Source organism: Macaca mulatta, chromosome 3 (assembly GCF_049350105.2).
Source record: "Macaca mulatta isolate MMU2019108-1 chromosome 3, T2T-MMU8v2.0, whole genome shotgun sequence".
NCBI classification, from domain to species: domain Eukaryota; kingdom Metazoa; phylum Chordata; class Mammalia; order Primates; family Cercopithecidae; genus Macaca; species Macaca mulatta.
The window spans coordinates 128,942,428-128,965,017 of NC_133408.1; the positions used below are offsets into that span (position 1 = coordinate 128,942,428).

The 22,590-nt window shown below is 37.1% G+C and overlaps 1 protein-coding gene across 3 annotated transcripts in view; it reads right to left on the minus strand.

The window, feature by feature from the left end:
- Nucleotides 1–2,467: 2,467 nt before the first annotated feature.
- Nucleotides 2,468–22,590, minus strand: part of GTPBP10 (GTP binding protein 10) — a 36,211-nt gene continuing 16,088 nt past the window's right edge. For all 3 annotated transcript variants that reach the window (XM_077998077.1, XM_001092504.5, XM_077998078.1), the window contains 6 exons: nt 16,544–16,617; nt 14,413–14,465; nt 11,170–11,277; nt 10,576–10,653; nt 5,740–5,863; nt 2,468–3,923 (listed from right to left, as the gene is read on the minus strand). In XM_077998077.1, the coding sequence (XP_077854203.1) occupies nt 3,661–3,923; nt 5,740–5,863; nt 10,576–10,653; nt 11,170–11,277; nt 14,413–14,465; nt 16,544–16,617 (700 nt within the window). In that variant the 3' untranslated portion in view covers nt 2,468–3,660. The remainder of the gene's footprint in view (nt 3,924–5,739; nt 5,864–10,575; nt 10,654–11,169; nt 11,278–14,412; nt 14,466–16,543; nt 16,618–22,590) is intronic.

Consider the following 22,590-nt stretch of genomic DNA (forward strand, 5'->3'; position numbering starts at 1 on the left):
TGCAAACACTGTGAAACTGCTTGGACAATATTTTATGTGTTTATGTACATTTTCCGGCAAGAAAAGTCTGTAGCTTTCACTACTGAAAAGAATCTCTAACCTCCATCCTTGCAGAGCAAATAAGCACTGAGATAAAAGAAAACACATAACTTTACAAGAAAACTAATTGGACAAAACTTGAAACGAAATATCCTTGACGTAATTTTTCTCATTATAAAAGATGACTTTTTTCCTGATTATGTAACTAATACATGTTTACCATTTTTAAAAAAGTTCATCTTGCTATAATAAATAATATGAATATATATCACAAAAAGCACAATGTAATAGGTATTTTGGAATTTTTCAGTGCACAGGTCCAACTTCATAGTACAATATACTTAATACTGTATAAACTTCTATTTCATGATGGTAAATAAATCTGATATTATAGAAAGCTCTGCAAGAACTACTGGGACTTTGTAAAAATTTGCTATACATTGAATTTAATACTCTGGTTATTCAGTAATATAATAAGTGTTTCAAAAAAGTACGTATTTTGAAAATTGCATTTTGAAACGTAAAAATGAAAGTCTTAAGGACAAAATAAAATGCATCTGAGATAATGTTAAAAGACTTACTTCAAAATAAGTCCTTATGTTTCAAAATTATTTTTTATAATATAAAAAAGGAATCTGATTTTCTCCATCAGAATAAAAATCAAAGGTCAAAAAAAGGTACATAGAGTACACTTTCAGTGACCAGAAAATACTAACGAATTGAACATCTTAGTGAGTCACATAATAAAATGTTTCAGTTAGTCATGGAGTGGCACCCTGGGCACTGACAGGGCAAATAATGCTGAACACACATCTACTACCCTTTGCCACACATTCACCTGATGAAACTATCCTTATATTGCTACTTGTTTACATTTAGAAAATAATGGAGCTTAAAAAAATAGCACTGAAGTTACAAATGTAAAACATACCCAATACAAAACTTGGTCACTGTGATCACTACAAATTCCAAACATTTTTCCTCACTCTTATTCTTTTCTTGTTAAGGAAAGAGGCTATTCCAATCCCCTGCAGTTTCTGTTATCAAATGCAAGATATACAAGGGCAGTAGGTCCTGTCTGTTCTCGTCAACATGTTACATACAGCACCTTGGATAGTGCCTGGTACAGGAGAGACACTCAATAAATACGTGAGCAATGAAGAAAAAAGAAATACAAAAGACAGTCTGGGGACTGGAATGGGAGGTAGGAGTCAGGAACAGAAAATAAAACAAATATAAGTGAAATAATACTGGGAAAATGTCACTCATGTTGTCAAATCAGAAATAAATTTAAGCTGAGAACAATGCATTATTTTTCTTTAATACTTTACAAGAGGATGAATAGCCCTATCTCAGGCTGTATGCAACATTAAATTCCAAAATAATTTCTAATTTAAAAACAGTATTGAAGAATAATTTTTGAAGTACTTTCTTGTTTGTTTTCAGAAGTCTCCCTCTTGTCCTCCAGGCTGGAGTGCAATGGCGCGATCTCAGCTCACTGCAACCTCCGCCTCCTGGGTTCAAGTGATTCTCCTGCCTCAGCCTCCCAAGTAGCTGGGATTACAGGCATGCACCACCATGCCCAGCTGATTTTTGTATTTTAGTAGAGATGGGTTTTTGCCATGTTGGCCAGGCTGGTCTTGAACTCCTGATCTCAAGTGGTCTTCCTGCCTCAGCCTCCCAAAGTGCTGGGATTACAGGTATGAACCCACCATGCCTGGCCTGAAGTACAATTTTTTTAAAGCTCATTAACTTGTTACTATTTTGTAAAAAAAAATTAAGTTGGAAAAAATTTATATAATTAATTTTTTGGGTACAAATTTATGCATAAAAAATTTCTGCAAGAACGTAAACTATTAACAATCATTTTCCCTGGGAAGAACTGAGGGGCCTAATGCACAAAGAAGGGAGCTTTTATCATTTACTTATATGCTTTTGTACTGTTTGAATTTTTTGTTTTTACTATCAATATGTACATTTTATAATAAAACTCATTTAAAAGGAAAATGTCCAATTTGTATTTGTGAAACAGGCAGAAATTCAGAAATTGCAATCTCTTATATTGATTGTCGATAATATTAAAGTTTGCATTCTGTTTTATAGAAAGCCAGGGTCTCGCTATGTTGCTCAGGCATGAACTCCTGGGCTCAAGCAATACTTCCACCTTGGCCTCCCAAAGTGCTAGGATTACAGGCATGTATCACTATGTCTGGCCCAAACTACCATGGCTGGCCTGCACTTTCTATTTATTCTCTCTTTACTAAAATAACAAAGTGGGAAATTAAATAGATTAGGACAAAAGAAAGTGAAACAGACTAGGACAAAAAGAAAAACAAAACATATAGATCTGCCTCCTCCAATTCAGGAAAAAATATTATACTCAAGAAAAGAAAATTTTCCAAAAGCTCAAATCACAAACACCTATCTGTTAGTTTCTGTTATATCTTTATTATCATTGAACACGTGTTCAAATTTAGGGTTTTAAGGTCTCCACCAAAGTTAACTATTATACATTTAGTGCAACCAGGTACAAGACAGGCTCAAAAACAAAAAAAAACTGAATTGTTCATTCTAATAATAATCTACAGAATCCTTCTACATAAATTTAAAAAATGATCTCAATAGGGACATCCTAAGTAAAGGAATATCAGAGAATGTTATTATAGGTGGGCTGGCCATAAACTTGTAAAATGTAATTTTTTAGCTCTTTTTTTTATGAGATGGAGTCTAGCTCTGTCACCCAGGCTGGAGTAGTGGCACGATTTCGGGCTCACTGTATCCTCCACCTCCTGCATTCAATCGATTCTCTCGCCTCAGCCTCTAGACTAGCTGGGACTACAACAGGCATGTGCCACTACGCCTGGGTAATTTTTCATATTTTTAGTAGAGACAGGGTTTAGCCATGTTGGCCAAGCTGGTCTTGAACTCCTGACCTCAAGTGATCTGCCCTTCTCGGCCTCCAAAAGTGCTGGGTTTACAGGCGTGAGCCACCATGCCTGGCCACTAGTTACTTTTTACTGTTGATGTACTTAATTACAAAATGATAACTTTAAAAGGTATGGTTCTTTAACAATGACACATATATCAGAAGGTAATAATACCAAAAAAAAGATCTGTGAAAAAGCTTTCAAAATAAAAAATTTAAATATAATTTTAAAAAATGACATAGAAAAACTATGGATTTATCATGTGTAACATGTTTGAAATATCTATACATTGTGGAATGGCTCAATACAGCCAATTAATGTGCATTACCTTACGTGCTTTTTGGAAAAACCACTTAACATGTACTCAGTAAGTTTCAAAATGCATTGTTGTTATAGTCACCAAGCTGTACAATAGATCTCTTGAACTCAGTTTCCTTGTCTAACCGAAATTTTGCATATTTTGACGATCTCCTCAATCCTCCACTGCCCCACCAGCCCTTGATAACCAAATTCTGTTCTCTCCTTCTATGAGTTCAACTTTTTAAGATTCCACATGTAAGTGAGATTATGCAGTATTTGTCTTTCTAAGCCTTGCTTATTTTACTTAACATGTCCTCCAGGTTATCACAGACGAAAGGATTTCCTTGTTTTTAAGCATTAAATAACTATTCCATTAATACCATTTTTAATATATTTAAATTATATCCATTTTGGAAGTAGTAACAGCATGCTTTGATGGTGGCTCACTAGAAGACACTGTATCAGAAATCCACAAATTAAGCAATTGTTTCTTATGATGCGCATCATTTTCCTGGTTGGCCTGTTCATCCAGTGACTTTCTTATACAGTTCTTTAATTCTTCGATACCTTCTCCAGTAACTGCAGATATGGGGATGATATGTTGGAACTCTACAGTCCTCTCTGGAGTCATGTTTTTTCCAAATAAATGCAGAAAATCTAAAAGAAAGAACATAAACTAAGCAGATTTTCATTGTTTTTGAAAGCTAGTTAAAACTTTGGTTTGATTTGTGAAGCAGGGAACCAAAAACTTAGCATTTTTCATGCCTTTTTTCCCCTTTTTTCTCTAATTAAAGTTCTCAGAGCTTTGGATTTTACTATTGATTATGGTAAGGTTCTTGGCACAAAATATACTTGTTAGATGAATATATTTTAAACCAAACTAAGTATGAATAGAAGATGAATCACAAAAACGACTTACTTAAGGAAGTAATAAATTTTGTGTAGGGGGTTAAATAAGGCAAGGCAGCACTGATTCTCTGAAAGACATTTTCTGTAAAAATAGTAACATCATTTATAATTTGAGACATTCTACTTGGCCTCAGGACACTGGAGACCTTTAACTTCCTGAAAGTATAGGTTTATCATCAATGATGCTAGGATCCATACAAAAACTGAAGAGGTATTATAGAGAATTCAAGGGAAGGTAATTTCAGATGAGTCCAATCTATCACCCCACATGGGCTAACAACTGTTATATTACTTTTACCTTTACCCTGTCACCATGGCATACTGATTGGCTGGGGAGATGGCATACTGATTGGATGGATTAACTGATATGAACTAGAAAGGCTGAACTGAAACAGATTGGTGGAAAAGACAACATGGAGCTTGCTTTCTGAGATTCAAAGGTCCCCAAGAAAGTCCAGAGAGGCTAACTCAGGATTATCACTAAAGGGCCTATATTTTATTTCACAATAGATCAGAACAACTATGGACTCCTGAGTCACCCCCACTTTTGGTACTTCCTCTGAAAATTCCCTTCTCTGCAAGATCAACTAGCAAACAGAACTAATGACCTTATAAAGCAAATGTCATTAGGAATGAAGACTATTTACTATTAGGGATTATTTATATCCCATGAGTAATTTATTAACTCAAGGACAGCTCCAACATGTAAATTACACAGTGGAAAGATTTTTGAGAGGAAAGGACCTTCTGGTGCCGTTTGACAGTCTTAGCACACTATAATCTATTTTCCCACAATTGTTACCAAGAATAAAAAGAGACATATTACTGAAAAACATGTTAGCCACATACCATACACCCTACTTTTCCTCATTTGTGCATGAGGTTCTTTACTAGACTCTGAATGAAATCATCATTGCCACAGGATACAAGGTGTTCTGAAAATGTCAATATTCAAAACTGTGGAGAATCCCTTTAAGTTACTTTACATATAGTCCAAGAAGTAAATTCCAGACAAATAAATCATTTTGGAGTCACAGCTTCTATTTTTCTGTGTCACACATACACAGGAAAAATGCAGTTCTTTTCAGAAGACTCATCCTCTTCAGAAACTATCTATAGAGTTAGTTTTGCCAAGAAACATACTTCTTTAGAACTTCTTAGTTCTGTTTTTAATTTTATGATGTATAGTACTAGGGGAATGAAGAGCTTGTGAAGTATGTTAATGAAAATGAAAGACTTCACAGGGTAGATGCTGACTTTTTCCTCCTTTTATTCAAATCCCACATACGCTTTATGGGCCCAAGTTAAGTTTTATTCTTCATGAAGCCTACCTTTTTAGTTCAAATTAATCTTTCTTTTGTCTCCTTTAATTTACTGTCCATATCGAACATTCTAGAATTTGATAATTATGTTACAATGTTATTTATATGTTTTGTACATTCTTTCTTCAAATATGACTTTTAAGAGCAGAAACTGTCAGTTTTCTTTTCCACTGATTATAACAGCATTCTCTGTACATTGTAATTATTCTTTAAATTAGAATTAAATGAATAAATAGGCTTACCTTTAGGATTCTGGAGCTGGTTCATCAATTCATGGAACTTACTTTGGGCATCTGGCAAGTCCATTTTATTAACTGCCAAGAGTGCAGGTTTTGTCTGAAGTTCCTCTTTGTACAATTCCAACTCCTTTAAATCAAAAGAGAAAACCCAATAATTTTAGTATTGGTTTCTGTATAAACTACTTATTTGGTAATTAATGACCTAGGTGATCTAAAGCCCATTCACGTCACTGAAATGCAATAAATCCCAACAACAGAAAACAAAAGGAAGAATTTCAAAAAATGATTCTAGTTAGATCAAGTGTTAGTGTGTTTTAGCTTAAATGATATCCTAGTGACAGTTGTAATTTTGTGTCTGGAGTCAAATATGGGTATCTGGACTTCACACAGATAAAATTCAGAAGTCAGTAATGATCACTGAATGTTATACCTGTAGTATTCTTGGAAAAAGTAAATGTACTTAGGAATAAATCTCTGTCGCCTTGGATTAAACAACCGTTTCTTAGATACAACATGAAAAGCACAAGTAAAAGAGTAGATAAAAGGCGGAAGCCTGCTTAAGGCTACCAACCAGGAGTTTGAGGCTGCAGTGAGCTAGGATCATGCCTGCACTCTAGCCTACATGACAGAATGAGGCCCTGTTTGTAATAAAAATAAATAAATAAATAAGGCTGGGCATGGTGGCTCATGCCTGTAATCTCAGCACTTTAGGAGGCTGAGGTAGGAGCATCACTTGGGCCCAGGAGTTCAAGACAAGCCTTGACAACTTAGTAAGACCCCATCTCTACAAAAAACTTTAGTTTAATTTAAAAAAAGGAAAGAAAAGAATGAAACAAATGGAATTTCATCAAAATTAAAAATTTTGGGTTGTTTTCTTGCTATTGAGAGTTGTTTTGCTTCCTTATGTTTTGGATAGCAACCACTTATCAGTTATATGATTTACAGGTATTTTCTCCCATTCCCTTGGTTGCCTCTTCACTCTGCTGATTATTCCTTTTGCTGTGCAGAAGCTTTTTAGTTTGATGCAATCCTACTTGTCTATTTTTCTTCTTGTTGCCTATGCTTTGAGGTCACATTAAAAAAAATAATTGCTCAGACAAATGTCATGGAACTTCTCTGTTTTCTTCTAGTGGTTTTATGGTTTCAGGCTTTGAGTTTATGTCTTTAATCAACTTTGAACTGATTTTTCACATGGTGTGAAATAAGGGTCTAATTTCACTTTTCTGCATGTGGAAATTCAGTTTTCTCAATATCACTTATTGAAAAAGAAAACTGCCCTTTTCTTACTGTGTGTTCTAGGTTCCTTTGTTGAAAATTAACTGTAAATGCATGGATTTAATTCTGAGCTCTGGATTCTGTTCCATAGGTTTATGTGTCTATTGTTATGCCAGTAACACGCTGTTTTGATTACTATAGCTTTGTAGTAGGTTTTGAAATTAGGTAATGTGAAGCTTCCAGCTTTGTTCTTTTTGCTCAAGATTGCTTTGGCTATTCAGGGTCTTTTGTGGTTCCATACAAATTTTAAGATTTGTTTTCTATTTCTGTGAAAAATGTCATTAGAATTTTGATACAGATTGTGCTGAATCCGCAGATCACTTTGGGTAATAGAAACCTGATTTAAAAATGGATAATGAACCTGAATTGACATTTCTCAACAACATAAAAATAACCAACATGTGAATATGTGTATGAAAAAATGTTCAACATCACGGATCATTAGGGAATGAAAAGGAAAACCACAATGAGATAGCTCCTCACATTTGGAAGGATGGCTATTATCAAAAAGACAAAAGAAAACAAGTGTTATCAAGGATATAGAGAAAGAAGAACGCTTGAACACTGTTGGGTGGGAATGTAAATTAGTACAGCCATTATAAAAAGCAGTATAAAGATTTCTCAAAAAATTAAAAATAGAACTACCAAATGATCCAGCAATCCCACTTCTGGATATATATCCAAAGGAAATAAAATCAGTATGTCAAACAGATCTCTGCACTCCCATTTTTACTGAAGCATTATTCATAATAGCCAAGACATGGAATCAACCTCAGTGTCCATCAATGGATGAATAATGAAAATGTGATATACACACACACAACTGAATACTCTTCAGCCTTAAAAAAAGAAACTTGTCATTTACAACAACATGGATGAACCTGGAGAACACTATGCTAAGTGAAATAAGCCAAGCACAGAAAAACAAATAAACTGCATAATCCCACTTATACGTGGAATCTTAAAAGGTTGAATTCATAGTAGCAGAGAAAATGGTGGTTGCCAAGGTGTTTGGGGGAGGAAGGATGGAGGGGTGTTGGTCAAATGGAACAAAGATTCAGTTAAATAGGATGAATAAGCTCTGGATATCTATTGTACAGTATGATGACTATAGTTAATGTATTATATATTTGAAAATTGCTAAAACACATTTTAAATGTTCTCAGCACACACACAAAAATGTAAGATGACGAATCGTGTTAATTAGCTTGATTTAATCATTTCACGATGTACACATATATCCAAATATCAATTGTACACTTTAAGTACACACAATTTATGTCAATTACACTTTAATAAAACTGGAAAATTAAATAAATAAATGTTTTTTGCCACAAAGAAGACACAAAAAATACACTGAAAAAGTGAAAAGACAAGTCACAGAAGGGGAGAAAATATTTTCAAATTATGTATCTTATTTCCAGCCAGGCATGGTGGCTCACATCTGCAATCCCAGCACTTTGGGAAGCCGAGGTGGCAGATCACCTGAGGTCCGGAGTTCAAGACCACCCTGGCCAACATGGTGAAACCCTGTTTCTACTAAAAATAAAAAATTAGACAGGTATGGTGGCACGTGCTTGTAATCCCAGCTACTCAGGAGGCTGAGGCTGCAGAATCACTTGAACTCAGGAGGCGGAGGTTGCACTGAGCCAAGATCGTGCCACTGCACTCCAGCCCAGGCGACATCCCAAAAAAGAAGGGACTTATCTCCAAAAATATAAAACATGCTTACAACTCAACAATTAAAAGACAAATAATACAAATAGTAATGCACACAGAATCTGAACAGACTTTTCTCCAAAGACACAAAAATGGCTAATAAGCACATGAAAACATTCTTAGCATCAGTAATCTTAAGAGAAATGCAAATAAGAACTATAACAAAATACCACTGCACTCCCACTAGGATGACTAAAGTAAAAACGACAGACAATAACAAGTGTTGACATTTATGTGGAAAAATTGGAACTCTCATACATTGATGGTGGGACTGTAAAATGGCACAATGGTGCTACCAATTCGGAATAGTTTGGCAGTTCCTCAAAATGTTAAACAAATAATTACCATCTGATCCAGCAATTCCACTCCTAAGTATATATCCAAGAGAAATGAAAACACGTCTATACAAAAACCTGCACACAAATGTTCACAGCAGTATTAATCATTATAGACAAGAAGTGGCAAATCAAATAGGATCTATAAAGTCCTGGAGGTAAGCAACATCATGTTGTCAGCCATGAGAGAAATCACATGGCTGAAATATAGCATCTAGGGGACAGGGTTATGGAGGACTGCTAGGCAGGGGCCCAAATTTGCAGATTTCATAAATCATGCTCAGGTTAGACTTTAACCTAACAGCTATGGGGGTCCATCAAAGTGTTTTAGGCAGGGAACATCAGCATCAGCTTGGTGCTTTTACGAAGATCACTCTAGCTGCCATATAAAAAATGGACTAGAGAGAAGCAAGGCAGGACACAGGGAGACTGGACATGACCAGATTCAATATTCCAGTAAGAAGGACTGATGATTGTAACAGTGTAGATGAAGACAAGAGGATGGACTTCAGAGAGATTTAGGATTAAAAACTGACAGCACTTGTGTAGGTGGTGAGAAGAATCAGTGTATCACATAGCTCATACATTCACTAAGTTATGGGGATGGCTGAAAAGTTTTTTAAAAGTTTACTTTTATCCATATTAAGTTTAAGTGACTAATGGGACATCCAAACAAAGAAGATGTCCAATGGGCATCTGGTATAAAGAACAACAAAAGCTGGGTGCGGCGGCCCACACCTGTAATCCCAGCACTTTGGGAGGCTGAGGCAAGTGGATTACCTGAGGTCAGGAGTTCGAGACCAGCCTGGCCAACACGGTGAAACCCCGTCTCTACTAAAAATACAAAAATTAGCCAGGCGTGGTGGCACACCCTTGTAATCCCAGCTACTTGGGAGGCTGAGGCAGGAGAATCACTTGAGCCCGGGAGACAGAGAGAGCTGAGATCATACCACTGCACTCCAGCCTGGCAGACAAAGCAAGACTGTTTCAAATAAAAAAAAGAACAATGAAAAGATCTAGGTATCAGCTACAGATCTGGCAGTTATCAGTATTATTAATCGTAACTAAAGCAATGAGAGTGGGTAAGATTGCAAAATAAGGTTAGGACAGAACTTTGAATAATGTTACTTAAAGGATGAGGGAAAAAAAGAGCCTAAAAAGTAGACTGAGAAATACTGTTAAGAGTAGAAATAGAACCAGAAGATTACAGGTCACAAAACTAAGAATGAGAAACAAGAAGAATTAGACAACGTGCCAAAGCTGAAGCAAGATAAAAGTCTGGGAAAGTATGTAATAGGGATTTGGAAGCCCAGGAGTATTTTGTCCATTGCAGTAGTTTGAGGAGTAAACAAATGTAGAGGAACTGGAGACAACAAGTTTAAGTAATTCTTTAACTGACATCAAAGCTTTAAAGGCAGAGTATGTGTAGACTGTAATTATGTTATTTCATATAGTCTTATATTCCTACATATTTGACCAAATACAGAACACAGTAAAACAGAAAACCTACTTTTGTAAGCAGTATTATGGTTTCAAAAGCAGTTCTGTATTGAGTGTGAGAAGAAAGCTGAAATCCAGAAATATCAACCTAAAAAAAGAGAAGGAAAGAGACAGCCTTTAACATAAGAATAGCTATACATTTCTATATTTTAAAATGTTTTACTCTCTCAAGCTAAAAACAATTTCTCTGTACTCTACTTGTTATTTAGTAATTCAAAATAAGTAACGGAAACAGAGATGTTAAGATAACTTTAATTATGCTGATAAAATTAGTCATTAATAAAAAACTAGGATAAGACAATTTGTATGAATAAAGACAATCTCATATATAACTCTAGCACCATCAATGAAGAATGAAAGAGATACTATAATACTATATAATACAGTAGTATGTTGGAAATCTTAAGGAAATACATGTTGGCAAGTATGGCCAAACTTACATATGATATAGTAAACAATGTCACTTCCATCCCCGTATTATAAAAGACTTAGTGGAGTAACATATGCTACCACTTTCTTATTTATAAAAAAATTCTTAGAAAAACTAAATTCATTGGTTTTCAATTTATTTGAACATCACCACATTAGTATGCATATGACTTACAACAAAAAGTAGTTGTCTAGTTCTTTCTATATGCTTGAGGAATTTGTGGCCCATTCCTTTGTTCATATGTGCTCCTTCTATTAAACCCGGAAGATCAGCTACTGATATCTAATACAAAGTTACATGGTTAATGAAAAAGGAAAATGTATGAAAACCACAAGTTCAATTACATCCAAAAATTCTCAAGATATTTCAAATATAAACAGTTCCTAACTTATGATTACCACTAAATCTTTGAAAAGTCAAGATACTATAAAAGCAAAATTAATGTACAGTATTAAGAATTAAAATCTTGTTATCAGATATTAGAGTCCCATATTTACTATCAATCTAATAATCGAGGAATTTTACAGATTAGTTTAACATTTATTTATTATTATTTTAGAGACAGGATCTTGCTGTCACCCAGGTTGGAGTGCAGTGGTGTGACCATAACTCACTGTAGCCTCGAGCTCCTGGGCTCAAGCCATGTTCCCACCTCAGTCTCCCAAGCAGCTAAGATGCCAGGTGCACACCGCCATGCCCAGTTAACAAAAAAAATTTTTGTAGAAACAGGGTCTCGCTATCTCGCACAGGCTGCTCTCAAACTCCTATCCTCAAGTGATCCTCTCACCTTAGCCTCCCAAAGTGCTGGGATTACAGGCGTGAGCCACCACACTAATCCCTAGTTTAAAATTTATTTATAATGTCCTAAATGGTATTGTCCAATATGAACTTTTCATAGAATTTCAACCTTTACACTCTGAATTCATACAAGTTTACAAAGATATTAATTCAGCAGACATTTACCAGGTACAGCTCTGCATTTTAAATTCAATTTGTAATGATCTGGCACCATTGTTCCTTTTCTGTTCATATTATACTAGCAGGATGATCAACCATTCTCACCAAGTATTAGGTTGGTGTAAAAGTAACTGTGGTTTTGGCATTACTTTTAACAGACTTTACTATATTAATAGAGGTGTGATTCTCCTCACCTGTTCTTTGTAGTGCCATGTTTGTTAATGCTTCACATTTTTGTAGGTCATTATTGTTTTTACTTAAGCAAATCTCATGGCATTACATGAGGAGCAGAGCTCTATCATCTAGAAGTTCATTCACCTGAGCATGCTTCCTTGTCACCTAGTCATCATCTCATCTTGTTCCAGTATTCAGGTAAGATCAGTCAGGTGAAACAGTATTCGACAAACCCGAGTTGTAGTTGTGGCTCTCCTACTTTCTTCTACTTTTGGCCATTACTTTTAATGGCCAAAACCACAGTTACTTTTGCACCAACTTAATAGAAGAATACAGTTGCCTAGACTCCTTTTAGAGGGAATAATAATTATTAACCATCATTCTACATTTGCGGGGTTTTTTTTTCTTTTTTTTTTTTTTTTTTGAGAGAGAGTCTCGCTCTGTCGCCCAGGCTGGAGTGTAGTGGTTCAATCTCAGTTCACTGCAAGCTCCACCTCCCGGGTTCATGCCATTCTCCTGCCTTAGCCTCTGGAGTAGCTGGGACTACAGGCACTTGCCACCATACCCGGCTGATTTTTTTTTTTTTTGTATTTTTGTATTTTTAGTAGAGATGGGGTTTCACCATGTTAGCCAGGATGCTCTCGATCTCCTGACCTCGTGATCTGCCCACCTCAGCCTCCCAAAGTGCTGGGATTACAGGTGTGAGCCACCACGCCCGGCCACACTTGTGCTTTTCAAACTTCACTGGGCATCATAATCATGTAGGGAACTCTTAGAAGCTACAAATGCCCAGGCCCTACCCCCAAGAGATTTAGTTTCAAATCTCTGGGGCCTAAGCATCACTTATCATTGCTGTTCTTAGACCACCCAGATAATTCTGAAGTGCAATCAAGAATGAGAGGCAGTACTCGACATCCCCTGCCCAGTGTAGATAAAGAATTCAGGGTTTTAAAGGAAGCTGACAAAGCAGCATGCATAACAGAAGTCTCATGTCCTGAAATTTCCTCTACTGATTTCTCTTAAAAATTAGGTATAAACGATGTTCTCTTTTCCTCTAAATATTGTTCTCTCTATTCATATTATCCTATATTTAATACAATTTTACTTACATTTAACATTCTATAACTGAAGTTTTATATTTTAATGTTATATCACTATTACAACAGCATATAATTTTTTAATGTTTCTTTAAATTACGTCATAAAACTATATGAACCTATCTTGATGCATCGTTAGCACCCAAAGTCTATACTTTACATTGTTTGATTCTTGATGCTATACATTCTATGGATTTTAACAAACGTATACTGTGTCTACCATTACAGCAACATTCTGTTGCTGTAATATTATACAGTATCATACTTTACTATACGTATCATACTTTATAGTATATCCTAAAAGTTCTCCGTACTCTGCGTATTCATCTCTCCTTCCTCCCTAACCCTGGCAGTCATTGATTTTACTGTCTCCACAGCTTTGCCTTATCCAGAATGTCATATAGTTGGAATCATACAGTCTTTTCAGATTGGCTTCTCTCAGTTAGTATGCATTTAAGGTTCTCCTAGATCTTTTAGAGGCTTGATACCCCAGTTCTTTTTAGAGTTGAATAATAATCCACTGTCTAAATATATACCACAGTTTATTTACCCATCCACCTACTGAAAGATATCTTGGCCAAGGTTTGGTAATTATAAATAACGCTGCTATAAGCATCCATGTGCAGACTTCTGTGTGTGCATAACTTTTCAATGTACAAGGGTAAATGCTAAGGAGCACACCTACCAGATTGTACATTATATTTTAAATATTGTTACTTTCCTTTTTTTAATTTTATTCTAATTATGCAGAAGATCCACAGTTGTTACTTATGAAGGAAAAATGAATTTTAATAGCTGGTTGAGATCAAAACTCCATTAAAACTTTTTTTTTTTTCAAAAAAAGAAAGTTGGAATAAAATTATTACCACGAACTTTAGAGAGTATTTTTAAAAAATGAAGAAAAATAATCCAATATAGTAGTAAAAGGAAGACTTGCAATAAGAAGAAACCAAGACCAAGAAGACATAATGTTGTAGGGATAAACTGGACCTAACCTTTGCAAGAAGAAATTAAATATTTTATTATGATAGTGCTCAGAATTAATCTGACCAGTTTCACTTATAAACAAAATCTTGTTACCTTTTCTCCCCTAACACCACAGAAACAGGCAAATACTATAAAATCCAAGTAAGTACCAAAACCAAGTACTCTGACTTCTAATATAGTGTTTTAATTTAAAAACACCTACCTGTTTGAAATCACGGTACATAATCTTTCCAAGTTCAGGCTTTAATGTTGTAACTAAAAGAAAACACAGCAATAAATTAAGAGTAGAATTTATTTTAGGGCTGGTACTCTCAAAACTGTCTTGGCATTATGCGTGGAATAAACAATACTTCAATTCAGATTTTGCTCTAATTTGCTAAAATGGAAACTATTATTATCTTTGCTATTTAACATGTACTTGGAGGGCCAAGTGTTGTGGCTCATGTCTGTAATCTCAATGCTTTGGGAAGTCAAGGCAGGAGGATCATTTGAAGCTAGGAGTTCAAGATGAGCCTGGGCAGCATAGTGAGACCCTGTTTCTACAAAAAATTTAAAATTAGGCAGACATGGCAGTGCACCTGTAGTCCTAGCTACTCCAGAGGCTGAGGTGAGAGGACTGCTTGAGCCCAGGAGTTCAAAGTTGCAGTGAGGTATGATGATCATGCCACTGTACTCCTGCCTGGGTGACAGAGCTAGACCCTGTCTCTAAAATAAACAAACAAACAAATAAATAAATAGTATTTGGAAAAAGACAAATACAGATTTTTATAATCTGCATAGGCCTAATGTAATTACTGAACCTCAACGTTCTTCTATTGCACTTTAAGGTGTGTGATAGATGTTCAGGAGGGTCAGATATTAGGTTTCTATCACTGGATCTGTGGGTGAAATTTTTCTAGTTCCTTCTCATTCAGTTATCCTCTAGTTCCTTCTCACTGTTATCCTTAAGCCTCATCAATCCCACACTAGCCTCTTTCCTATGACTAAAAGCTTTCCCTTCTCAAGTCCTACATATTATAACAAATATTGGCCTTGTGATTTATAGCAATTAGCCCAAACTTCACTCTACTTCGTCAGTCTAATTTTAGAACGGCTTGATTTTATTTTCCAAGTTAATGGCATTCTCTATCCTTTTAATGATGGCAGAGATCTTATCATACTCATTACTTTTAACCAAAGCTTCTTTTATATCTCATCTAGCTACCACAAGAGCCTACTAACTGGTTTTCTCAGACCCCTTCATGTCCCACGCCAATCCATTTTCTATATTATAGGCGGAGATCTCTGTGAGAAGCAAACTTAAGCATTTTATCCCTTGCTTAAATGCTTCCAATTGCTCTTAAGATACAAAAATCAAATACAGCCTAAACGGTCTATGTGATATGCTCTCTTACACCTCCAGGCTCATCTCGATTCTTTCCCTTACTTCATGTTCTCTAGACACACAAATCTATTTCCTCTGATTAAAGATCCTTCACCCTCCACTCTATTTTACTAATTAACTCGTAATTATTCCTCATGTATCAGTCCAAAATCACACATCCTTAAGGAAGCCTAAAGCAGTCATCTACACTCTTTCATAGTATCCTTTTATATTCCCTTATATTTATCAGTGATATATATGCCTTACTCCACTAGTCTACAAACTCAATAAAAGTCAAAATAGGAGCTGTTTCTGTTTATCAGTCTTTGTAATCCCAGAACCTAATATGGCTCCTAAAAATAAGTATCTGCTAAATGAATGGAAGTACTCAACGCAGTCTTCCTGGTACTTATCACAGTGCCTGATAAAGGGTAAGTGGTTCATAAAATCCTAACTAAACCAAATAAACTACTACGCAACAGAAAAATAAATGCAATAAAGTGTCTAACATGTTTAAGAAACTTTGCTGAGGGGTACAGAGGTTTCAAAGATCAATGGAAAATATGGCTGGGGAGGATGGCTCACGCCTATAATCCCAGCAATTTAGAAGGCCAAGGTGGGAGATCACTTCAGCCCAGGAGTTCAAGACCAGCCTGGGCAACATAAGGAAACCCCTGTCCCTGCCCTGCCCCCCCCACCACACACACACATACAAAATTAGCTAAGCATGGGGGCACACACCTGTAGTCCCAGCTACATGGGAGGCTGGGGCAGGGGGATGGCTTTAGCCTGGGCTGCAATGAGCCATGATCATGCAACTGCACTTTGGCCTGTGCAACAGCACTCTATCTGCCAAAAGTTTTCCAACTAAGGATACCCTCAGAGTTGTCATTTTATTCATTCTCAGAGAAGTATTAGTCTTTAAAAGTTTACCTCCACTCATTAAAATATACAATCAAATTATACTTACATGCGTAATCTGCGATTGCAGGTTTTGCATGAGAAACACAACTTAGCAAAGAGGATTTTCCAGCATTTGGGAATCTGAAACAAGAATATAAAATTATACACAAATGTCAATATTATTATCTCTGAATTCCTAACAATTCAAGTAGTCTTCTTGAATATATTTGGGATTAAAAGTAGAATATAAATGTATTATAAATAATCTTGAAAAACTTGAGAACATACACTTACAAAAAAGGTAAAGATAAATTCATGCTGGACACTGAAGATGTTTCAGTACTGAAAGTGTATAATAATTATTCTAATTATGATTTAAAAATAAAAACCTGTTGGAAGTCATAGAAAAACAGAAAGAAATTAAAGAAAAAAAAGAAATACACCTGCAACTTACTATCTCAAGCTAAACACTGACAAAATATTAAACTGTTTTGTAAACTGCTTTAAAAATAAATTTTTACAGAAATTTTCAAACATATATATACAAAAGTAGAGAGGTGTAATGAATTCCATTTAGCTATCACCCAGCTTCAACAAATATTAATACATTGGCAATACACTTCTTAAAATTTGATTTGAATAGAAACCCAAATAAGGTCTGTACATTACAAATACCTGATGTGTCTCAAATCTCTTTTCAAGCTCCCCCTTCCATCTTGTTTCCCATCTGCAATTTTATTTTTAAAGAAACTGGGTCATTTGTCCTAGAGTTTCTTTTCCGAAGTCTTCATTTTTCTACTGGCACCTACATGGACACTTAACATGCTCTTTTTCCCTGTATTTTCTGTAAAAAATTTGCAGTTGTTACAGAGTCTTCACCATGTTCAAGTTTTAATATTTTTTTGAAGGAAGCAGGGGAAAACTACTTTATAGTTGGTTGGCCTACTCTCTAAACTGAATAATATAAGGTGAACACTTTTCAGTGGTGAAGTGTAATTTACTTAACTAATTTCCTATTGACAGACATTTACGTTGTCTACAATTTTTCACTCTAAATAACACTGTAAAAAATACGTATACAGGTAGACACTGTTAATAGTCATTTCTGGGTGGTGGAACTCATAGACACCTTTTTCTTTATGCAAACAAGTGTGTATTATTTGCTTTTTTTCTAAACAACTTTAAACAATGCAATGACTATGTTTAAACCTTTGCAACTTTTTTTCATCTTTTCATGGCTTAATGGTTCATATCTTTTTTTTTTCTTTTGAGACGGAATCTCGCTCTGTTGCCCAGGCTGGAGTGCAGTGGCGTCATCTTAGCTTACTGCAAGCTCCGCCTCCCAGGTTCCCGCCATTCTCCTGCCTCAGCCTCCTGAGTAGCTGGGACTACAGGCGCCCACCACCATGCCTGGCTAACTTTTTTTGTATTTTTAGTAGAGACGGGGTTTCACCATGTTAGCCAGGATGGTCTCAATCTCCTGACCTCATGATCTGCCCGCCTCGGCCTCCCAAAGTGCTGGGATTACAGGCATAAGCCACTGAACCCGGCCTATTTCTTTTAATGTTGTTATTTCAATAGCTTTACGGGTAAAAGTGATATTTTTGTTGTTGTTACATGGACAGATTGTGTACTGGCAAAGTTGGGATTTTAGTGTACGCATCACCCAAGTAATGTACATTGTACCTAATAGGTAGTTTTTCATCCCTCACAGTCCTCCTATCCTCCCTGCCTCTAAGTCTCCAATGTCCATTATATCACTCAGAATGCCTCTGTGTACCCACAGCTTAGCTCCCACTTATAAGTGACAATATGTGGCACTTGGTTTTCCATTCCTGAGTTACTTCCTTAGGAAGATATCCTCATTCTTTCTTATGGCTGAGTAGTATTCTATGGTGTGTGTATATCTAGATACACACACACACACACACACAATTAATTTTCTTCATTCACTGGTTGATGGGCACTCAGGTTGACTCCATGTCTTTGCAATTCTGAATGATACTGTGATAAACACGTGTGCAGGTATCTTTTTGATATAATGACTTCTTCTCCTTTGGGTAGATATCCTGTAATGGGATTGCTGGATGAAATGATATTTCTACTTTCAGTTCTTTGAGAAATCTCCATACTGTTTTCCATATAGGTTGTACTAATTTACATTCTCACTCACCAGTGAATTTTAGTGTACCCATCACCCAAGCAGTGTATACTGTACGCAATAGGTAATTTTGCATCCCTCACTGCCCTTCTATCCTCCCTCCCATTGAGTCTCCTATCCTCCCTCCCTCCAAGTCTCCAACGTCCATTATACCACTCCGTATGACTTTATGAGCGTAAAAGTTAAGTTACAAGATGGCCAAACAGGAACAGCTCCGGTCTGCAGCTCCCAGCGAGACTGACGCAGAAGATGGGTGATTTCTGCATTTCCAACTGAGGTACCTGGTTCATCTCATTGAGACTGGTGGCACAGTGGGTGCAGTGCACGGAGGCCGAACCGAAGCAGGGTGGGGCGTCGCCTCACCCGGGATGTGCAAGGGGTTGGGGGATTTCCCTTTCCTAACCAAGAGAAGTCGTGACAGTCTGTACTGGAGGAATCGTACACTCCTGCCTAAATACTGCGCTTTTCCCCCAGTCTTCGCAACCGGCAGACCAGGAAATACCCTCCTGTGCCTGGCTCAGCGGGTCCCAAGCCAGTGGAGCCTTGCTCACTGCTAGTGCAGCAGTCTAAGACTGACCTGTCATGAGCTGCAGTTTCGCAGGTGGAGGGGTATCCGCAATTGCTGAGGCTTGAGTAGGAGGTTTTGTGCTCACAGTGTAAACAAAGAGGCCTGGAAGCTCAAACTGGGTGGAGCCCACCACAGCTCAGCAAGGCCTACTGCCTCTCTAGAGACAACCTCTCTGGGCAGGGCATATCAGAACAAAAAGCAGCAGACAGCTTTGGCAGACCTAAACGTCCTAGTCTGAGAGCTCTGAAGAGAGCAGTGGTTCTCCCAGCATGGCGTTCAAGCTCTAAGAAAGGACAGACTGCCTCTTAAGTGGGTCCCTGACACCCGTGAAGCCTGACTGGGAGATACCTCCCAGTAGGGGCCAACAGACACCTCATACAGGTGGGTGCCCCTCTAGGATGAAGCTTCCAAAGGAAGAATCAGGCAGCAATATTGGTTGTTCTGCAGCCTCCACTGGTGATTCCCAGGCAAATGGGGTCTGGAGTGGACCTCTAGCAAACTCCAACAGACCTGCAGCTAAGAAGCCCAACTGTTAGAAAGAAAACTAACAAACAGAAAGGATTAGCATCAACATCAACATCAACATCAACAAAAAGCACATCCACACCAAAACCCCATCTGTAGGTCACCAACATCAGAGACCAAAGGTAGATAAAAACACAAAGATGTGGGGGAAACCAGAGCAGAAAAGCTGAAAATTCCAAACACCAGAAAGCCTCTTCTCCTCCAAAGGACTGCAGCTGATCGCTAGCAAGGGCACAAAACAGGACGGAGAATGAGTTTGATGAATTGACAGAAGTAGGCTTCGGAAGGTCGGTAATAACAAACTTCACTGAGCTAAGGGAGAATGTTCTAACCCATCGCAAAGAAGCTAAAAACCTTGAAAAAAGGTTAGATGAATGGCAAACTAGAATAAACAGTGTAGAGAAGACCTTAAATGACCTGATGGAGTTGAAAACCACAACACGAGAACTTCGTGATGCATGCACAAGCTTCAATAGCCGATTCGATCAAGTAGAAGAAAGGATATCAGTGATCGAAGATCAAATTAATGAAATAAAGTGAGAAGACAAGATTAGACCAAAAAAAGTAAAAGAAACAAACAAAGCCTCCAAGAAATATGGGACTATGTGAAAAGACCAAATCTACGTCTGATTGGTGTTCGGTACCTGAAAGTGCGAGAATGGATTCAAGTGAGAAAACACTCTGCAGGACATTATCGAAGAGAAATTCCCCAACCTAGCAAGACAGGCCAACATTCACATTCAGGAAATACAGAGAACACCACAAAGATACTCCTTGAGAAGAGCAACCCCAAGACACACAATTGTCAGATTCACCAAGTTTGAAATGAAGGAAAAAATGTTAAGGGCAGCCAGAGAGAAAGGTTGGGTTACCGACAAAGGGAAGTCCATCAGACTAACAGTGGATCTCTCGGCAGAAACCCTACAAGCCAGAAGAGAGTGGGGGCCGATATTCAATATTCTTAAAGAAAAGAATTTTCAACCCAGAATTTCCTATCCAGCCACACTAAGCTTCATAAGTGAAGGAGAAATAAAATCCTTTACAGACAAGCAAATGCTGAGAGATTTTGTCACCACCAGGCCTGCCTTGCAAGAGTTCCTGAAGGAAGCAGTAAACATGGAAAGGAACAACCGGTACCAGACACTGCAAAAACATACCAAAATGTACACACCATTGACGCTACAAAGAAATTGCATCAATTAACGGGCAAAATAACCAGTTAATATCATAATGGCAAGATCAAATTCACACATAACAATATTAACCTTAAATGTAAATGGGCTAAATGCCCAAATTAAAAGACACAGACTGGCAAATTGGATAAAGAGTCAAGACCTATTGGTGTGCTGTATTCAGGAGACCCATCTCATGTTTAAAGACACACATAGGCTCAAAATAAAGGGATGGAGGAAGATCTACCAAGCAAATGGAAAGCAAAAACAAAAAAAGCAGGGGTTGCAATCCCGGTCTCTGATAAAGCAGACTTTAAACCAATAAAGATCAAAAGAGACAAAGAAGGCCATTACATAATGGTAAAAGGATCAATTCAACAAGAAGAGCTAACTATCCTAAATATGTATGCACCCAATACAACAGCACCCAGATTCATAAAGCAAGTCCTTAGAGAGCTACAAAGAGACTTAGACTCCCACACAATAATAATGGGAGACGTTAACACCCCACTGTCAATATTATATCAATGAGACAGAAGGGTAACAAGGATATCAAGGACTTGAACTCAGCTCTGGACAAATTGGACCTAACAGACATCTACAGAACTCTCTACCACAAATCAACAGAATATACATTCTTTGGCAGGGCACAGTGGCTCAGGTCTGTAATCCCAGCACTTTGGGAGGCCAAGGTGAGCGGATCACGAGGTCAGGAGATCGAGACCATCCTGGTTAACACGGTGAAACCCCGTCTCTACTAAAAATACAAAAAATTTGCCAGGCATGGTGGCGGGCACCTGTAGTCCCAGCTGCTCGGGAGGCTGAGGCAGCAGAATGGTGTGAACCTGGGATGCGGAGCTTGCAGTGAGCCGCGATCACGCCACTGCACTCCAGCCTGGGTGACAGAGCGAGACTCTGTCTCAAAAAAAAAAAAAAGAAAAAAAAAGAATATACATTCTTCTCAGCACACTGCACTTATTCTAAAATTGACCACATAATGAGAAGTAAAACACTCCTCAGCAAATGCAAAGCAACAGAAAACACAAGAAACTGTCTCTCAGACCAGTGCAATCAAATTAGAACTCAGGATTAAGAGACTCACTCAAAACCATACAACTACATGGAAACCGAACAACCTGCTCCTGAATGACTCCTGTGTAAATAATGAAATGAAGGCAGAAACACGGATGTTCTTTGAAACCAATGAGAACACAGATATAATGTATCAGAATCTCTGGGACACATTTAAAATAGTGTGTAGAGGGAAATTATAGCACTAAATGCCCACAAGAGAAAGCAGGTAGGATCTAAAATTGACACCCTAACATCACAATTAAAAGAACTAGAGAAGCAAGAACAAACAAATTCAAAAGCTAGCAGAACGCAAGAAATAACTAAGATCAGAGCAAAATTGATAGAGACAGAGACACAAAATACCCTTAAAAAATTGAATCAAGGAGCTGTTTTTTTTTTTTTTTAATTAGCAACACAGATAGACCACTAGCAAGACTAATAAAGAAGAAATGAGAAAAGAATCAAATAGATGCAATAAAAAATGATAAAGGGGATATCACTACTGATTCCACAAAAATACAAACTACCATCAGAGAATACTATAAATAATTCTACGCAAATAAACTAAAAAATCTACAAGAAATGGATAAATTCCTGGACACATACACCCTCCC